Raw genomic sequence first — 19,859 nt, 5'->3', positions numbered from 1 at the left:
GCTTCTCGAAATGCCCAATTCAAGACCATGGTGCCGAATTGATGTTCCTGGACTCTCAGCAACACTCTCACGAACTGCTTCGATGTTTTCTGTTGAACGACTTGTTGAAGGACGGCCAGAGTGTATAAGATCACTGATTGATCCAGTTTCCTTGAATTTTTTAATTAATCTTTTCACAGTTGATGAAGTTAAATCACTATTCCGACCATATTTTGTACGAAAATTGCGAACTGTAGCTGCCAAACCTTCATTATTTTTTAAAACATTGCTCAACAATAAAAATGCGTTGTTCTTTCGTGTAGCGCTCCATTTTTAATAACCCTGAACTGTCAGCTGTCACGCTGTCTTTTTTTTTTTTCTCGTTGGCAACACTTTACCGCAAAAATGGCGCTAAATTTAAATCTTGCGTGAATTTTGGGACACCCTATATATGTTATGTAGACGCGTGTGGCAATTTTTTTTAAGGACATTCCTTTCAGTCAGTATACGTGTTTCGTGTATTTTATGTTTTACACAATCTGGAAAAGATTATGTAAAAAAATGTAAGTATTATTATAATTATTATTCCCTCATCGTATTCTCCTCTCTCCTCAACCGAATGGTTGGTGAGGTAGCAATGCTATTTTACTAGGGAATAATTAGAAAACAAGATGGTTTCCCATTCTTAAAGAGAGATGAACTAAAAGAATAGAATCCCTCATTCGTTTAAAAATTTACATTGAATAGCTATGTAATTAGTACCCGCTCTACATGCATCATATATATCAATATAAATCTGCTATTGCATCATTGTGACGTCATTAGGATAGCGATATAAGTAGGTAAAATGCAATTGGAAAAAAATAAACGTTTGCTGCAGTATATCATGATACAATAATGAATTTAATAGCAGTGCAGTGAAGTTTTTTAAATGGAATATTAATTTATTTTAATTGGCTTCTTCTACTGCTTGGCACAACCCTGCAGCATATTTCGCAGTCCTTTATCTTCCATTGCGTTCCATTTCGTATATTAGGGTGTAGTTTAGTCACTTATGTGGATTAATTCCCAAATTGCTGTTTTGCATTTCCGGTGAGTCATTTCCTGTTCTCTTTATTTCCTTCTACTAATTCTTTAATCACTGTCGGGACATGCTACCCAACTTTCCCTCATCTTTTTGGTCAATTTTTCGTTATAATGAATAAGTCTGGAATGTTCATAACTTCCTGTCTATTACATAAAGAATTGATATTCTCTCTGATGTACACGTCGCAAATCGTTTTGAAATATAAAAGTTGTAACAGTTTATGTATATTTTTTCCCTCTTAGTACTCTTCTAGTGATGCTAAGATTAAAATGAACTAATGGACATATCGATGGACAAAAATAAAGAAATTTACGCCTTTTTTTATTTGATTTGTATTTTATTATTAAAGGGGAAAAAATCCATATCAAAGTGGTTACACTTCTGGTACCCGTCGCAATTTTGTGAAAGAATTGCACAAACTGACAGCGTTATTCTCTAAGTATTTTCCATAAATAAAAAAGAAAAAGAAAAAAAGGAAAGAAAGAAACTGTTATTGTTCAATATCACTACTATAAGTGCTTGTTCTAAGAAATACTGCTAACGTTGGAATACTATGCAGTACTGATGCATATCATACCATACCATGTTTGTGGGCCTAGTTGGCCGTGTGGTTAGCACACTTACTCTCTAACCTGTGGGTTTGAATCGAATCACACGATAGGCATAAATGCTTGTGAATGTCTTTAGATAATTGGCGGGGGGGAATGCCTACTTTTAAGATGGACACCGTTCCACTTACGTCCGAGACTGGTTAACGTACCTTTAGTCTAGAAAGGTTAGACAGTTTTCTTGCATTCTTAAGATGATTAAGAATAAGTAAAGACTATTATCATAAAAGAGTATTTATGCAAATACGGAACATCTATTTAGTTAGAATAACTCCATCAAGTGACCGAAAATTTCAACTTACGCTGAGGTCAACACATATTACAAAGATTCTGTTGAAGCATTTTTAATACATAAAAATTGCATTTTTAAACACACTTTAAATGCATCGGAATATTCCGTTTCGAACTTATTATTTGAAGGAAAAAAAGCTAATAAATTACGACCAACTTACATTTGTGAATCTAATTGTTCGTAATTTATTAGCTTTTCAATTACTCATTTATGATCAAGGGCAAGTGCAAGACCAAGTTCCTCATCACGCACACGTGATACACTCTTCAGAAGATTTTTTTTTTTTTTTTTTTTTTAAATCTTAAACTGTTATTTGTTTGTTTTCCCCGTCGAACGGTAAGCAGAGACACATCATAGCAACTGTTTCTCTCTTGTGTGGTCCAACTTTCAACCAAGTAGAGAGATACTTAGCCATTTAACTGACCCTTGAGTAAGATTAAATTTCTGTAGACATTGCACTTGGGTGTCTGTGAAACTCTGTTGTGTTCTGCATCTTTCTTCGATAAAACAAGAGGCTACATTTATATTAAGAGCGACTGGCGGTAGCAGACAAACCTCGCACCAAAAGGACTGTAGACAAGAAATTAGCGTCTTTGTTAAGAAGCTGGCGGGGAGGGAGAAACAGAAGGGCCCAATGTAACGGAATCTATAGTTTTCTGTAACCAACACATTAGTGGAAATCTTAGAAGACGTCAGAAGTATCTCTCAGAAGTTATCAAGATTTGTTTTGGTCTACTCTAAAGATGTCATTGAAGTTGCTTCGTCTTACTTTTATTAGGTCACCTTCTTAAAGACGAATGACTTCATCTAAAGTGGAAAATCCCAACCGACACTAGAGAAGATAAAGATGCCGTGAACTTGCATTTATACTGACGCCGACTTCGGTGGCGTAGTCGGTAAAAACTACTAAAATCAGTGTTCTCGAGTCCTATTGAATTATCGCGTTCAGACTTCTCCAAAACAGCTAATTGTTTATAATATGGGCAATTATTATTATTGTTGTTGTTCTACAAATTTCGATCCAACAGAGATTGCCTGCAGTTTTTTTCTGAGATTTGTAAGCCATGATTTTTGCAATAGATTTAAGATTTTTGCAATGAAATCTTAAATTTAAAAATTCGATTTTTGTTAAGTTTATGTATGGTGTGACACAAAATCTTAATTCACCACAAGCAAATGAACGTAATTAGTGACATTCTCGATATTTGTTCACCAATAGAAAAATTATTAACAAAAGGTGTTAATGCCCACTTATTCTCTCACTGCCTGCAAAATTAATATGGCAAAAACGTCCTGATGATTCTTTTATTTATAGTACAATTCTGGCTACAGTTGGTTGTGTTATTTAAATTATTGTAAATATACTAGTGTGTTGCATTAAAAAAGTTATAATTTTATCGTTTTTAAATGATAAGTTATAGCTTTGTTGCATTTAATATGTTTAACTATTTTGACGAACCTGATATGTGCGTGTGTGTGTGTGTGTGCGTGTGTGTGTGTGTGTGTGTGTGTGTGTGTGTGTGTGTGTGTGCGTGCGTGTGTGTGTGTGTGTGTGTGTGTGTGTGTGTGTGTGTGTGTGTGTGTGTGTGTGTGTGTGTGTGTGTGTGTGTGTGTGTGTGTGTGTTCCGCTGTTTCCAGCAATTAATTTTATATTGCACTGAAATTCTAGAAACACATTTTGCAATATAACTACGGTTGGATGACATTCCGGATACAGTTCTGTGACATTTCATAGAACTGTAACCAACAATTGTTATCTACTCATGAGTTCATTCAGCCTTGTAAGAATGAATATTTTTTAAAAAAGATAAATATTTCTAAAACATTAATGGGGAACATCCTACAAAATAATTTGCACGCTTCCCAGTTTTAAGACCTTTGCAAATCCACGGAATGGATCCTGAAAGTTTTTTTAATTTATTTTTGGAAGGTGGCGCTTTTGGAACATGACTTTTTGTGCTAGCCCTAGAAATGCCTCCTAAAAAGACCATTAATCAGAAAATATATCTAATTTATCTGATATGTATTAACATATCATTAACATGGTAAACCAAGGTGCTCTCTAGTGTCAATAAACATCAATGTTGCATTGAATCAGAGCAGACTAGAAGTTTTGCGAAGCCTCGGGAAAAAGTTATTAGTGGGACCCCTGGTATTTGCCGGTGCCTTTTATCATTGTCGGTACCGGGTACCGGCGATGATAAAAGGATAAAGAATCAATATAAATTTAATTAAGATATTTCCCATATCAATATATCTCTGTAACAGCAAAAATTCTATTACCAAATTTTCTTAGAAATTTAAAAGCGCGGGGCCTCATGTCCGAGGCTCGAAAAACCGACGTCTGATTCGGCCCTGCATTGAATACAGCATATTGTTCATTTCTTACAATATTGAAAAGCCTCATAATCAATCCACAATTAAGATCATTTATCTATAAACCTCCGAGATGTGTGAAATCTCTTAAATGAGGTTGTCCCCCCCACTCATAAGATAACAAATTATCATCAATAGTACTAGAAGGGGGGGGGGGGAATTAACTTGTGACTAAAATCCTTAGGGGTCCCCCCCCCCCTACAACAAACTCCTTTAGCTTGTTGATTTAAAACGTCCAAAATGCAAACTTCATGTATTTTGAAAAATACATGAAGTTGCACTTTGGGCGTAAGTTGCATTTTGTACTTTCAAAGGAAACAGAATCTTAAACATTTCACTTATTGCAATATACCTTAGAAATAGTCCTACCTTGATAATTAACCCTGACCATTGTTTCTATTGTGACCATCTCAATGCTATCCTCAGGATCTAACCGATGTCCCCACCGATTAGGTTTAATACATCGGCATACCTAATACACGAAATCGCAGGTCTTCGATGCTAAAAGTGAATTTTCACACGAAGAACTGCACGCTTAAGGATAAAGGTTAAAGAAAACGCAGGAGGGAGCACGAGAGGAAATAAGAAGGTGGTAATAACCGTTAATTGGGTTAGTTCAACATCGGCTGAGCGCACGCAAAGTGAATGCACCCGACTGCTTCTTATCTAATGAAAATGGAAAGGCATCCATCCCTATGACACTCATGCTCGGGTTTTGACCTAGTGGGGAACTCCGTCGCAGATGAATGATCGGAGGTTGGGATTAGATTTCTTCGGAGCTGCAGGCTTTTCTCTTTAAGGGGGGGGGGAACGATATTTCCCGTTTTGTTCTGTGTCTGTCATTCAGGAAACTAGCGATTTTACGTAGTGTGTGTGTGTGTGTGCCACATGTGGGTCATTAATCGTAGCGCGTGCAGACACGATGAATACATCTCCGTGTCTTTGCCTTGCAGCCATACACGAACAAAGTCGTCAAGTAATTTGGCCCAACACCTTTTGGTCCGGGCGTATAGGTGCCGTAAGGGTAAGGAAATGATCGATTAAAATGTTCTTGACATAAACCGTTTCAGAAATAAGCAGTACAGCGACCCCTTGTGATAAATTTGTCGTAGCTAAGCTATAAATAACTCCCGGCAAGGCATGGATAGTTAGCTGGGCCAAGTCCATATCTCGCCTCACTAATTTAGGCTTAACTTCGTCATTTGAGAACGGCTGTAATGACTTTAGCCTTAACTGTGCAGCTTGTGTGATTTTCTTTTCCGTCAACTTGCGCCTTCCCCCGTTATTATTTCACTGTGCATTTTTTTTTGTTTTTTTTACAAGGCCATCTCTCAGCGCTTCCTTCACAGGGATAGCTGTCATAAACGCAATAAATTAAACCAAGGATGTTATTTTGCAACGTTTGTTTTATTTCTTTTGACTCAGGTACAGCAGTTTTAATGTAACAAATATTCGTTCACTTTTTTTCCCCCTGCCTTGCATTTCTTTCTCTTTCTTTCTTTCAATTTTCTGTCATTGTATATTACATCCTTATAACACTTCTCCTACGCCCAACTATTCTTATATTTCTCACTTTTATTCCATTTAAGTTATTTCTTTTGTCTTTCTTTCTATCCTTTGTTCTTTCTATCGCATTTATCCTTTTGTATTGTTTCCTTTTGTCCAAAATGGATTCATTAAGTACAAAAGAAAATATATTTTTTCCTATAAAAATATTCCTTTACGAACAATTCATATTATATTAAGACGTTATGTGGGGTAATAGTTTAACACAGAAAATCCCTTTAAGGAAATTTTTTTTTTTTCCCGTTGGGAAGAAGAAATCATAGTTGAATCCTTTCTGGGTACTTCTGGCCTTTCCATATCATATTTGATCTATTCACCCATCAACAGATTACAATGAGGTTCGGCATATACAGATAATATAATATTGCTTTGCACGAGCATCTAAAATCATTCACTTGAAACCAAAATTGAGAGGTCTAAAATATTACGATTTCGTAGTCCACATCTGTAGTTTCATAGGACAAACCAGTGATGTTTTTAAAAAAATTTTCCCTTATAAAATCAAAAAGAAAATTACAGACCTCTTAACTTTAAATAGATATTATTGATATAAATGAAGATCGTAAGTACATAATGTGGATTCCCGAGGTAGGAGGCCTTATCGATTACGTTATGATAACAGGAAGATGCATGTATCAAATGGGTGGCCTAACGTAACATACTATTGAAGCCAGGATATTATTGATGCATATCAGTCAGAGAAATTGAGTTCAATGTCCACTAGAAGGAGGTATTTTTCCATTGATGCGTTGTGTGAGAGGTTTTTCACTCTTATGTTGTAGAAAAGCCTCACCTTGATGTTATAAAAAATTGTTTTGAGGGGGATATCTCCTTCAGAATCGAGATCACCGTATGTAGGTCATGTAGCAAGATCGCTTGCGTGTTATCTCAGATAACTACAATGTGCACAAACATCAACAAGATGTCTTTTACACCTGTTATGCTGTTCAGGTCTGATAATGTTGTAGCAATAGACCGTGAACGCTTACTGTGGGTGCTAAAGAGAGCATTTGAACCCTCGACCCTTAAGATTACTTTTCTGTACATTTAAAAGTATAAAAAAAAATACTTGCGGTTGACCGCCGATTATTATTTCTTCTTTCATGCTTCGAATGTCATTGCAATGTTTCCTTTACAGATCTTCAACCTTTCCCCACCTATCTAAAATGATTGACAATGCCAAGTTAAACAATATATAAACAGTTTCCTGATGATAATCGGGAGTCACCGGTCTAGTGATTCTGTAAAATAGGTCACAGGAAAAGTGTATCATAAATGTTGATGTGATATTAGTACTGCTGCCATCTATTGAGCTCATAGGGAATTTTATTAGCTAGTAATTTTTCATGTTATGGAAAAATTTATAATTAAATGCAAATAAATAGATTTATCAAAATTCGATAATATGATAATTCAATAAATTTTTTAAGATTCGATTCGATAAATGGATACTTACAAAAATAACTAAAAACAATATTTTAAAAAATGCGCTAATTGGCAGTAAAACAAGTCTGAAAATGATTGGAGACATTCACGGTAAAATGCTGTTTTTTTTTTTTTTTTTTACAATAAGATTCTTGTCATTCAAAATCAAACAACTGAATCCAGAATTATTTTGAGCTTATTGGACTGTGGCCTGTTTATTTACCATTGTTTGTAACATAATTTTCTATATCGTTTGGAATGTTTGCGTAACTTTGCCACTAAATATCTGGTCTAAACAAAAATGAGCACTCAGTACCTTTTGAGAAATGACTCCCAAATATTAAATTTCACTAAAATTCGTCTGACCAAATTGCATTATAACTCCGCTAAATTTTTGAATTAGATTAAATATTTATTTTTTAAGTTTTAGCTTCATGGGCGTTAAAAAATGGTTGCATGAATTAAGATCTGATGAGTACTGTGAAGAATGTACCAGAAGTGGTATGTCCCCCCCCCCCACAAACACACTCCTCGAATGAGCGGGTATACAAGTTCGATAATTTAAAGAATACCTCTTGAAAGATTTGCTTTGAGAACCAAATTCTTAACTGAAGACAAACGATTTTTATTATATAATATACTGCTTATAACTTACACAATTATGCAGCCTCATTATTGTTGCCACATTACATACAAAATCAGTCTAGTTACTTTATTGTCAACGTTATATCTTTAGGAGATTTGTTGATGGTTTAAAGCATTGCTTCCTAAACTTCTGGATGTCAGGGCCCCCTATGAAAAAATTAAAATATTTCACTCCCCCCTCGAAAAAAAAGCGTAATATAGACATATCTTATTCTAATATTTATTGTATTTATATTCAATACAAAACATACACAGCGAATATTGCAAAAATCAAATGCTAATCTTACATTTTTAGCATCTTACATACACATTTGACATGGCACACTTTGTCTTAAAACATTTTAAATTTGTTCTCATTATTTCAAGGCTCCCCCTCAACAAAACTAACAGCCCCCAAGGGGGGGGGCTGCGCCCCACGGTTTGGGAAGCGCTGGTTTAAAGGATTAAAAAACATTAAAACATTAAATCAAGTTTATTTATTTCAAATCCTTTTAGATATTTAAAAAAATGAACAATAAATAGAATAAAATTTAAAGGAAGGTGTCACACTCACGCACAAGCCTCCCTTTTCAATTCGCTATTGAATTAAAATTTCTACACAACGCTGTTGTAATTCAAACAATGCAGAAAAATGACAGACATTTCCTGTCTTTTAAGCAATACTGTCTTTGTTATATGTTTCCTAATACATCACAGAAAATACTTCTCGACAGTGATTCAACATTTATATACCACATACCAGGTGATGTATCATTTCATTACCAGAATTTCAATATTTTCTCCCTGGCTTATTTTAACTCAGTTAATATCCAGCGCTTCTTGCAGTAAGTGTATTTTTATTCTTCGCCATAAATTCTTTTAGCTGTTACTATTATTAAATTTGTCCCGGTTACTTTAAGAAATATTTTTTGGAGGTTATCAGTCATTTAAAAATTTCAGTTTCTTAAAATAGTTTAAATAATTAGTTACTCTCAATTGACTTCTGTAGAGTTCGAAAACTTCCCTATATCTCCGCATATCCCATTTACCCCTTAATATAACGGTTGTTCACTGATTTCGTAATTTATTTTAATAACAGTGAAGTAAAGGCTACAAGAATATAATTAACTGCATGCAATCTCTCTCTACTGAATGTACATTAACTCGATGTTTACCGTCACACTTATATCCAAAGTTCTTTAAAGGAGGGTGCCCTTGTCCCAGTATTTAACTTCCCCTGTGGGAAGATCCCATTTGATTAGTGCTAGTCTGTTTCCTATAATGCAAGTGCTATGTAGGTTATCCGATTCAGTGCATCAGTGATATAAGTGCAAATCGGCATCTTTGTTTGTCCACAAACAAACAGAGATTTTTCTGGATGTTTTTATTTGGTCAGACAAAACTCTCGTAATGTTACTTAGTTGGATGGCCAATTATCTTTGGGAAATTTGAACCAAACAAGTATAGGAAAAGTGACTTTTTTTTTTTTTTGGTGGCAAGAAATAAAAACTTAATGATTGTTATCAAAATCACAGCGATCACTCTGTTAGCCGATTTTTATTATTATTATTTTTTTAATTTATTATTTTTTTTTTTTTGTTCACCGCTTAAAAGTAATCACAATAATTTTAAAAAAATCTTTGAAAAAGAAAGTAAAAATAAAATAGACAATAAAAGACAATAAAATGTAACAATGAAGAAACAGTTGAATGTAACAATGAAAAAAAGTTGAATATAACAATTTAGATAAAAAAATATCGGTTAATTGCAACAATGAAAAGATGATTCCAAAGTCTGTTGGTAAGAATATTACAAAATTGAGATCGGAACATTCCATTGAATATCATTATGATAAAAAATATATCAATTCTAATAAATCTGCGCATCTTTTTCCAATAAATATTTTATCTTCTTCTTCTAAGATGATTTTTTTTATTTTGTGGAAACATATTATTGCACTAAAGTCTAATCACAGTGGCACAAAAATTTTCCGTAAATCGATCACATTAGTAGATAAAGTATGTGAAATACTCTGATAAGATAAAGACAAAACTACTGGATAAAAGCATTTGCTAAGGATAAGTTAATAATAGGAGATAAACTTTTAGTGATAATTTCGTAACTCAATAATAATATCCCTTGCGATAATACATATACTTGCACTTGGAGATTTTTTTTTTAAGCATGTTAACAAGATACGATATTAAATATCATAAAATGCATGAACGAAAGAAAAGTAATAACTCTTCAGATATTCTTATGAGAGTGGGTTTCTTTCTTTGATTAACTGTTTCATTTCTAAACTAACTTAATCATCAGACTCATATGTTAAAATTGGTTTGAATCTTGTGTGCTGCCATGCGGCCCAATTTCTGTTCTGTTCCACATAAAATTATTAAATTGGTTTCCCGTGATGCTAGCCGTATTGTTATACGAGTGTGTTTCTGAAAAATTATGGATTTCCCTCCTTTTTTTTTTTTCCCGTTTTTGCTAAGCAAACACAGTATGAAGTATTAATTAGAACCCCTCTCTCATCAAACCATTTTGCACTTTGTTGAGAAGTTCTACAGTTATTCTACAAGAAGCTTTCGAAATATAACAGTGAAACTGGCTCAGTGTGAGAAGATCATGACAGTGCAGATGAATGAGTTTCTGTCTGCCATAAACATTCCACGAATTAAAATTTATCTCCGGATCTATGGTATGCACGAGTAGATAAGTGAGTAGACATCAGCACAGTTCGAGGTTGGAGTGGTTACTACATTGTGAATTCATGGCTACCGACATGGCTATAATCAATTGTGAGCAGTGTATTCCAGCACTGCAGAGTTAAAGGCCTTTACTTCAACATGAGACATTGAACGACACCATTTCTCGCATGACGCAGAGATTCGCTGTCTCTTGGACTATCCACCATGCCAACCAGACACTTGACTCCAACTAATTTCATTTATTACTAAAACAGACGGCATATTTGAGAGAACATCACTTCGTGTCATAAAGTTCAGAGAACAGCGAAGATTATGCTTCATGTGGTGTGTGTGTGTGTTAAAAAATACAAGTTTTAAATTAAATTTTCTATCTTTCTGTCAAAGCGATTTATTGATGCAATGAATTTCTTTAAAGGAATGAAAGGCATTCTGTTAAAACAAAATGGAAACATTATTTAAATTAAGGGGATATTAAATCCCACATTGTTTTAAAACCGAATAAGAAACTCAAAGATTGGAATCAGAGAGTTTCATGCCTATTATTCAATAGGCATGAATACTATATTCAATATAGTTTACTATATTCGGCATGAAACTCTCTGATTCCAATCTCTGAGTTTCTTATTCGATTTTAAAACAATGTGGGATTTAATATCCCCTTAATTTAAATAATGTTTATATCGCCGAAATGAAGCCTGTTGGCTCTTTATATTTAAGCAACTTAATGGGTGCACCTTTTGGACAACTCGTACAGCAGAGCATATAAGTTCTTTTCGCTATACCCTTTAGTATTAATTTGATCTAGATACTCACTGATGAAGCCTCAAAAAAGGCTGAAACCGGTGAGATTGCTAATATGAGTTCGCTCTCTTAAGGTTTTTGCCTTAAGGGAGCAATTTGAGTTTCCGGGGAAAGTGTTTTCCGGCACGGCCCTGTGAGGGGCTTTGTCGGTGAATGCTTTCTTCGGAAAATATGAGCGGTTCTGCTCGGTGGTGGTGGTGGTGGTGGGTGGAAGGCCATCACTGAGTGGAGTCAACGCTGAGATGGACGGTCTTTCGCCCACAATTGAGTGGCCTAGGATTCGTCCGAATTTTTAGAGACGGCTTTACTTATTCAAAAGGCTGCAACCGGTCTGGGTAGTGACTTCCCACCATAATGTAATAACAGCATACATTTCCTAGGAAATGTGTTTTTACATTATGGAAAATACTAAGAATAGCGATTAGAACTTTACCACCTTTGCTGCGAGTTGCCCGAGATTGTACTAGGATTACTTGCATTAGCTCACGCTAGTATTCGCCGATACTTTTATAGTTTATTATACTATATTCAGCATGAAACTCCCTGATTCCAATCTTTGAGTTTCTTATTCGGTTTAAAAACAATGTGGGATTTAATATCCCCTTAATTTAAATAATGTTTATATCGCCGAAATGAAGCCTATTGGCTCTTTATATTTAAGTAAAAAAATTGAAATATTTACAAAAATGTTTGTATTGACTTATGCAAAGATATGCGAAAGGAAATAACAACCGGTGCTTTCGTATGTTTGCTAAATGCATTTAAAAACGTGTCATACTTTCCTTCACATCTGCACGAATTTTTTATTTCCATATTTCATTTTTCTTTTACAGAAAAACGTATGACGTATAATTAGTTAAACTACGTTTAAATAACAACATATTTTAAATGAATATTACATTTGACATAAAATATCAGAAGTACGCTCCAGCAAATCACTGGACATCTACCCTTCGACCGGAACAGGTTTGCATTCGATTCTCTTAGTTAAAGTGAAGAACTCCATCTCGGAATAAAAGAGCTTTTTTAAACTCATGGTGAGTTAATCGATCCCATACGGAGATGGAAAAGTTTTCCCGCTCCTAGATAAATTAGATTCGTTATCCCGGCAATCCCAGACTAAGAACATATACTGCTTGGACAAAATTATCAGTGTCACGTGTTTTTTATAGGTGGCCTGAATATAGAATGTTGCTCGGAATATTCTAAGGGAATGGAAGACCTAGATTTAGATTGGAGGTGAATATGCGTTTAAAACTGAGAAAATGTCTAGGTGACTGACCACAGGGGTCGATCCAAGGACTGCGTCTGCATTCCGTGCAATAGTACAATAACCTACCAAATAATTATAATTTATTAGACACACACACACACACACACACACACACACACACACACACACACACACACACACACACACACACACACACACACACACACACACACACACACACACACACACACACACACACACACACACACAGAGAGAGAGAGAGAGAGAGAGAGAGAGAAGTAGATGTTGAGAGCTATCGCGTAATACTAATGAACCAACTTTTAATCAATAAGAATAACAATAATAACTAATTAGTCGATATCCACTTATGTCTTTAAAAAAAAATCTCACTCAAAGTCGAACAAGTATTTTGGGATATAAAACAGGCTTCAGCAAACAAGTTCATAGCTTTTGAATGTTACTCGGGACTCAATATCTTTTCAACACAGAAATACATAATAAATGAAGCAGAAAATTTTTTTTTTTCATAATAGGAAAAAATGTTTTTTTCCTATTAAGTAATTCCCCACGGAATAAGGTTGCCGATCCCCTGCTATATAAAGTATGCATTTATTTTCTTTTATTTCAAAACAATATCTTTCCAAATCCTTTACACGCGTGAATTTTTTACACAGGTGTGGTTCGGAACAGTCAAACCAAGTCAATATTCTTGACTTACACTGAAATATGTAATTTATACGACTGACGTATGCGTAGGCTCAGAAATCCACTTATATACAAATTCTAGTATCTCATGTTGACACTAGAGGGCAGCAGTGCTGCACAAATACGATATCTTGAGGTTATCAATACAAGGTTGGAGACAGCTGGGTAAACAGATAACGAAAAGCTAAAAATGTCTATTGTTGGACATTTGACGAAACTGAAGTGTTTCATGGTCGGTATGCAATCATTGCGAGACACCTGGATAACCGCACTTATTATACATCCGTGTTGTTGTTTTTTCCCCCCCTCCCCTGTCGCTCGCCAAGTAGTAGACATATTAGAATTTAAAATATAAAACACGATGTGTCCATGCCTGAATTGCAATGCCCGCAATATGTTTGCTTTCAAATCGCAGCTTTATTATAAGAAAAAATGTAGAGTAAAATAATCATAATAATCATTGACCTTTCAAAGTAACGCAGAACTGCACAAATCTCAATATGCGTTATCTTGTTATTAGACGTCTGTTGCTCTTATCCAAAAGCAAGTTCTGTCCTACTGGTTACATATAAAAATTTAGCTTCGTATAAAACAAAAGAGTAAAAGATTGGAAATTTGTTGCATAGCAACTGTCACACTTTCATTGTTGTCTTACAATAGCTACCAATTTTGTGATATCGAAACAAAAATTACTTTGATATAAGTGAATTTTATTGTATTCTAATTTCTCCCCATATTTACAGCAGACTATTTTTGTCAAATGTCCGACAAACAAATTATAACATACTAGCTATTGAAGGTATTATGAATGTAGTGAAAAATATTTGGGGATTGAAGCGCAGTATTTCTTTCAGAATTTTTTTCTTCTCTTAACTGATATATTTGCAATTTTTGATCATTCATATTTTACAAAACATGCACAAGACGGAAAGAACTTTTTTGGAGGATACATTCAAAATTGCAAAATGTGTTCAACTTAAATCTTAAAAAAAAAAGTCCGTTTTATAAAAATAAATAAATTCGCTGATGCCTTTTATTTTCTCAAGGGAGTACGCAAAGCTTTATCCCTAAATAACTTTTTTTTTTAAAACTAGGGGACAACTAATCTCCAGTAATCACTGATATCTGGCCTAAGGGTATCAATGATTTTAACGGCATCCGGAGCAGAGAGTATCGCAGACTACTGTCGCCATCTCCTGGTAGCAATCCTAACACGGTATATTCTTTTCTGAAACTGTGTGAGTTTTACCGTCGATTTCATTTTTATAATAGTCAATTATTCAGTCAAGAAATTTTTTCATACTTTCTCTCTTTTCGAGGTTTAACAACAAACATATCAATCAATCACCAAAAAGGATTGCCAGTTACTGTCTGCCCACAGTTGAGAGAGCCGTTGCTGGCAGAGTTCCAAGAAGAGTCAATTCATTTTGAAGGGAGGAGTAGAAAGCAATAAGGGATCTACGAATTCGTCACCAATACGCGTAATCACTCGCTTTCTGTCGCTGTATTTTTCAACTGTTATACAAGCAAAATAGTTATCACTTTAAAAACTAGAATGTTCATAAAAGAAAAGCATATGTTTCGATGTCTAATGATAAAAAAACTCATGCCAGGAGACGGACTGATTTTTCTATGCCGCTATTAACATGACAACTTTTATTTGACATTAATTGATGTGATGACTTCACGAGTGCATGTTTCCCCTGTTTGTTAATAATAATGGCAGCTAAATGCGTTACTTAACCCCCCCCCAAAAAAAAAAAACAAAAAAAAAAAACCGAATCTCGTACTTTAGAGCAGTGCTTCCCAAACTTATAAACTTATGGATATAAAGGCCCCCCCTTTGGAAAAAATTAAAATATTTCACGGCCCCCATCGACAAAAAATCGTAATATATAGCAATAATACACCTATATTATTATATTTATTGCGTTTATATTCAAATTTATATTCAAGATTTTGTGTTTGTAAGCTTTTTTTTTTTGTGCTTCTTATCAATACCTTTGAAATGAAACTTATATGAATAAGACTACATTTACTAATATTCATTAAGCGCCGAAATACACAGGAAGCAAAATTTGTGAACCAACACCAATGCGTGATTTTTTTCCATTAAAATATAAAAAATAACAAAAAGAAATAATAAATCATAAAAATTAAATACGTTTCTTTTAAAATTAAAAAAGTCTACTTAGTCTTAAAACATTTTATACTTGTTTTCATTATTTTACGCTCCCCCCCTCAACAAAATTTAAGGCCCCGAAGGGAGCCGCGGCCCACAAACTGTGGGCCGCGTTAGAGGACATCTTCCTTTAAGCAGCCATTTTGTTTGCGTCGTGAATACAGAACTACTTTAAAAGTAAAAGAAAAATGGCTCCTTTAGCCGAAAAAATTATACTTACCCTTGTCGTATTATGTTTGATTTGTTACTACTTCTAAAGTAGCTTTAGTAATTTTAGCATTAATTATTATTATTATTATTATTATTATATTTACATGACACCTCCTAGAACTCATCTCGGGAGGGCGCTCTCCACAACTACACTATCCACCATCAACAAACAATGAACGCCATCTACTGCCACTGACAACATTTTTGTCTATAAAATACATGTTAGCCGATTTGCATGCTGAATAAAAATCCCCCGAAATGTCCTATATTTGGAAGAATCAAAATTGCTGCAACTGTAATATAACTGCTTCCTAGCATGCACGATATATGCTTATAAGAATACTGTAGAATGCTAAATTTTCGTCTTCTTTATAAAGTAAAAATAGACTGCATTTTTTCCACGGAGTTTTTATTTATATTGAAGAAAATAATAGTTTGAAAAGCGTGAAAGTTTGAATGTATTTATTTATTTATAAATATAAATAAATATTTTCTACACTTAATAAAGAATTATATACAAGAATAATTTTACTTAAGTTTATCAAAACGGTCTTGGAAATTGTATTAAGAATACAATTTCCAAACTTTTTTTTTAAAACTGAATATCAGTTTGAAAAAAAGTTTATTTTTACTCAAAATATTCTTTGATTATGAAGAACCATTCTTTATTATGAAAACATCGCGATGATCATATTTCCAGAGGTAGATGATTTTCATCGCTCGGTGTGAAACCACCATCAGCCTGATTATCGGACGACTACAGTTGGCAACATGAAATGTATCGTGTTAAATCTTCAGAGTAGGATATTCGGAATTATTTTCATTTGTTTCATAGTACTTTTCCGAATAAACAGTAAAAATATTTCTATTAATAAAAATAGAAATGCTTTTTTGATTAACTTTGTCTTGATCCTAGTATAAGCATAACATAACTATGAGCAGCACGCACACCGTAATTGACATTTAAATGTCAACAACCGTCGGAGATCAATCTGGTTATCGTGTTTTCTCTCGATAACTGAAACCATTGGGTAAATCTTCCTATCGCACATGCAATGGGTTTGCCCCACGATTCTCATCCCCGGAAGAAAGGCCTGTACTTCCGGTTGCTTAATCTACACAAAAAAAAATCTTCCGTTTATTTCGAAAATTTGGTGTTAAAGGGATCATCAAGGTAATACTTTTTTTTTTTCTACTTATTATTAATTTTTTTTTTTCCTTGATAAACAGGTTCGGCAAGGGTTAGAGACACGGGGATTTCCGTATCATCCGAAGTCTCCTTTGATATCGTAAGGCTTGATTATCCAATCAAGCTTAATCAACTTCTAGGTTTATCCTTAGTACGTGTGATCCACAACACATGTACGCAGTATGTATAAATACGTAAAACTCTTCATCCTCCCAGTCTACTTTATTTATTAGCAACTTCTACAAGTGCGATTTGTTTGTTTCTCCTAGGTAAGAAGATAAATTTTTCCTACAGAGAATTATTCCGATACTACCTATACTATGTTAATATTATTTTCACTTATACGCAGTTGTTGAAATGCATTTTTAAATGGCTGATAATTTTACGTCGGTGGAAATAATAATAGATTGGTACACATCACCGCGTCTTTTAACAACCTTCTCTTATGTTGTAGTCAGAATGTGTAGTCATACCTTTACCGTATTTCCCCCCCTTTTTTTTATCAGTTTCCCTATATTACACATGTGACAATACAAATAATATTCTTGCAAATGTTTAGTGTAAAACGTCAGAGAGAGAAGGCGGATAGTGTTTGAAAAGTAGGGTTTTTTATTAAGAGACCTGACGAAATTCATTTATATTTCAGGTGAAGAGACGTTTCAGTAAGATACGAATCGAATAATGTATCTGTGTGTCGTGCTATTTATGCTTGACATGAACATTGCTGAAGGTAAGTGACATTAATTATTTTACATAACGGCTGACAGTTATATGCAAACAATTATATACGTGCGTGTATGTGGGTCAGTGTATTCATTACTGCGCATGTTTCGTTTTTACAGTGTTCAGCACTCTTGATTTTGTCAGCAGAGAAGAATGGCATGCCAGACCTCCGAAGGCTATAGTGAACATGACTCTTCCAGTCCCCCATGTGTTTATTCATCATACTGCAATGGCGGAATGCTTCTCTTTAGAGGCCTGTTCGGAAGAGATGAGAGTTATACAGAATCTTCACCTTGATGACAGAGGTAAGCATCACAGAAAATACGTTTATATAAAACTGCCGTGACACAAGCGACAGTTGCGATCATCATCACGTTTTAAAAATACATATTTATGGTTTTTGAAGGTTAAAATCATAAATGCATTTCTTTAGAACGACTTGCGGCACAAACGTCTGTGAAGGGCAAGGAAGAATAATTTTATCTAGATGTTTCTGGAGAGAGTGATTTAACTAGTCTAAGACATTTTTTCCGTAATAGGAAATTTTGTTGTTGTTATGCTGGGTTATGTGTAATAATTGTATCTGGCCAGTTTGCCCTGTTTTACGAGATGAGAAACCAGAGTATGAAGGATAACATTTACTTCCGACATATTCAAACGTACGTGATGTGTAATTCGGATAGAAATTAAATAAATAGATAAAATCTGATAAATAAAAAAAATCCCATTTTAACAACACTTCTTTTTGTAACTTAAGTAATTTCATCGATTTTTCCTTTAAAAATGAAGAGGAAAAATCAGAGAAATTCGCCGCATTTAAACATCTGGTTTGTGAAAGAAAACCACTCGAGTAAGTTCCCAACACGCAGTTTTTTTTTTATTACACATCACTAATGAGAGAAGTCTCGAATATAATGCACATTCTCAGCATGTTTTTATTTATTTAAAAAATAAATAAAAAACAATCATGCTACTCCTAATAACTTAGACAATACATTTCAATTAGAGCTCTAAAGTTCAGCAAGAAGTGATTTTTTTTATTTTATTCGTGTGGCGTTCCCTCAGTGTCTCGACCACACAAGGACAGATTTTTAAAAAATTATGATTGCTTTTTATAATAAACCAGAAATACCGTATTTACTCGAATATAACTCGCCCTCCCATATTACTCACACCCCTGTATCCTGATTTTACTTTATGAAAAAAGAAATTAAAAAGTTTTGCATGTACTGTACATCGCACACGTAAATAAAATTTAACCACTTTCACGTCGGAACAATACCTCGCTCCCCACGGTAAACAACATGCCTTCCCCAACTGCAATTAGAGACAACTGGTATAAAAACGGCACTAACTAATGAATCACATGTCCCCTCCCACATTAACCATGCTGTTTACACTTAAGCAAAACCATATGTTTCACCGGCAAACACAGTATCTAACTAAAATCTGTTGTTTTTAGTTAGATGTGTGTGTGTGTGTGTGTGCGTGCGTGCGTGTGCGTGCGTGTGCGTGCCCCCACCAACTCAAACACAAAGCTGCAATAAAATTCGTAAACGTGTTAAAACTAAGACATATAGAGTGAATGTTGTTAAGACAGTTTCAAATATTATGCAATTTGGTTGAAGAGAATTAGCGTTTCAGATCAAAAATGTCGGCTTGACTTTGTGTTTTGGTAACGCGATCTTTTGATAATACCGCATCATTCATATCCACATCTTCATAGCTGTTCTATCTCTATTGGCCTTCCATGGGTGCCTATTTCACATTATGCTTTAACTTCTCAGACATTCGTGAAAGGTGTTCATTACGCATCTAAAATCTTGTAAATTACTTGTAATTTTTTCTTGGAATAATGGGAAAGAAGATGACGCTATTTGGATAGATGACTTAGACAATGCACACAAGGGAACCGCTGTCGAGGCCGGAAGTAGCTATAACGAAGAGGAGATTCTTGGTAAGTCATCTCCATTTTCAGTTTTTTTTCCTGAAAACTTTAGTTTCTAAAAATCCCCGCATACATCTCACACCATGATTTTTTAGCTTTAATTTTGAGGATAAAAATGTGCGAGTTATATTTTAGTAAATACGGTATCGATTTATTCGTTTTCATAAGACATTTATAGTTACAATATGGATGCAACGAC

At 34.4% G+C, this 19,859-nt stretch overlaps 1 protein-coding gene across 4 annotated transcripts in view; it reads left to right on the top strand.

Annotated features, from left to right (window-relative positions):
• The window catches only part of LOC150110160 (peptidoglycan-recognition protein LB-like), a 34,123-nt gene that overhangs the window by 9,478 nt on the left and 4,786 nt on the right, over positions 1–19,859 (top strand). For 3 of the 4 annotated variants that reach the window (XM_090398229.1, XM_090398233.1, XM_090398240.1), the window contains exons 2-3: positions 17,636–17,719; positions 17,832–18,017. In XM_090398229.1, coding sequence (XP_090254355.1) covers positions 17,671–17,719; positions 17,832–18,017 — 235 coding nt within the window. In that variant the 5' untranslated portion in view covers positions 17,636–17,670. Of the gene's footprint in view, positions 1–17,203; positions 17,259–17,635; positions 17,720–17,831; positions 18,018–19,859 lie in introns of those variants that run through there. The other variant, XM_090398222.1, reaches the window with a different exon arrangement.

Source organism: Typopeltis vanoorti, chromosome 1 (assembly GCF_054136105.1).
Source record: "Typopeltis vanoorti isolate ZY-2024b chromosome 1, IOZ_Tvanoo_1.0, whole genome shotgun sequence".
Lineage (NCBI taxonomy): Eukaryota > Metazoa > Arthropoda > Arachnida > Uropygi > Thelyphonidae > Typopeltis > Typopeltis vanoorti.
This window is presented reverse-complemented; position numbering and strand designations above follow the sequence as displayed.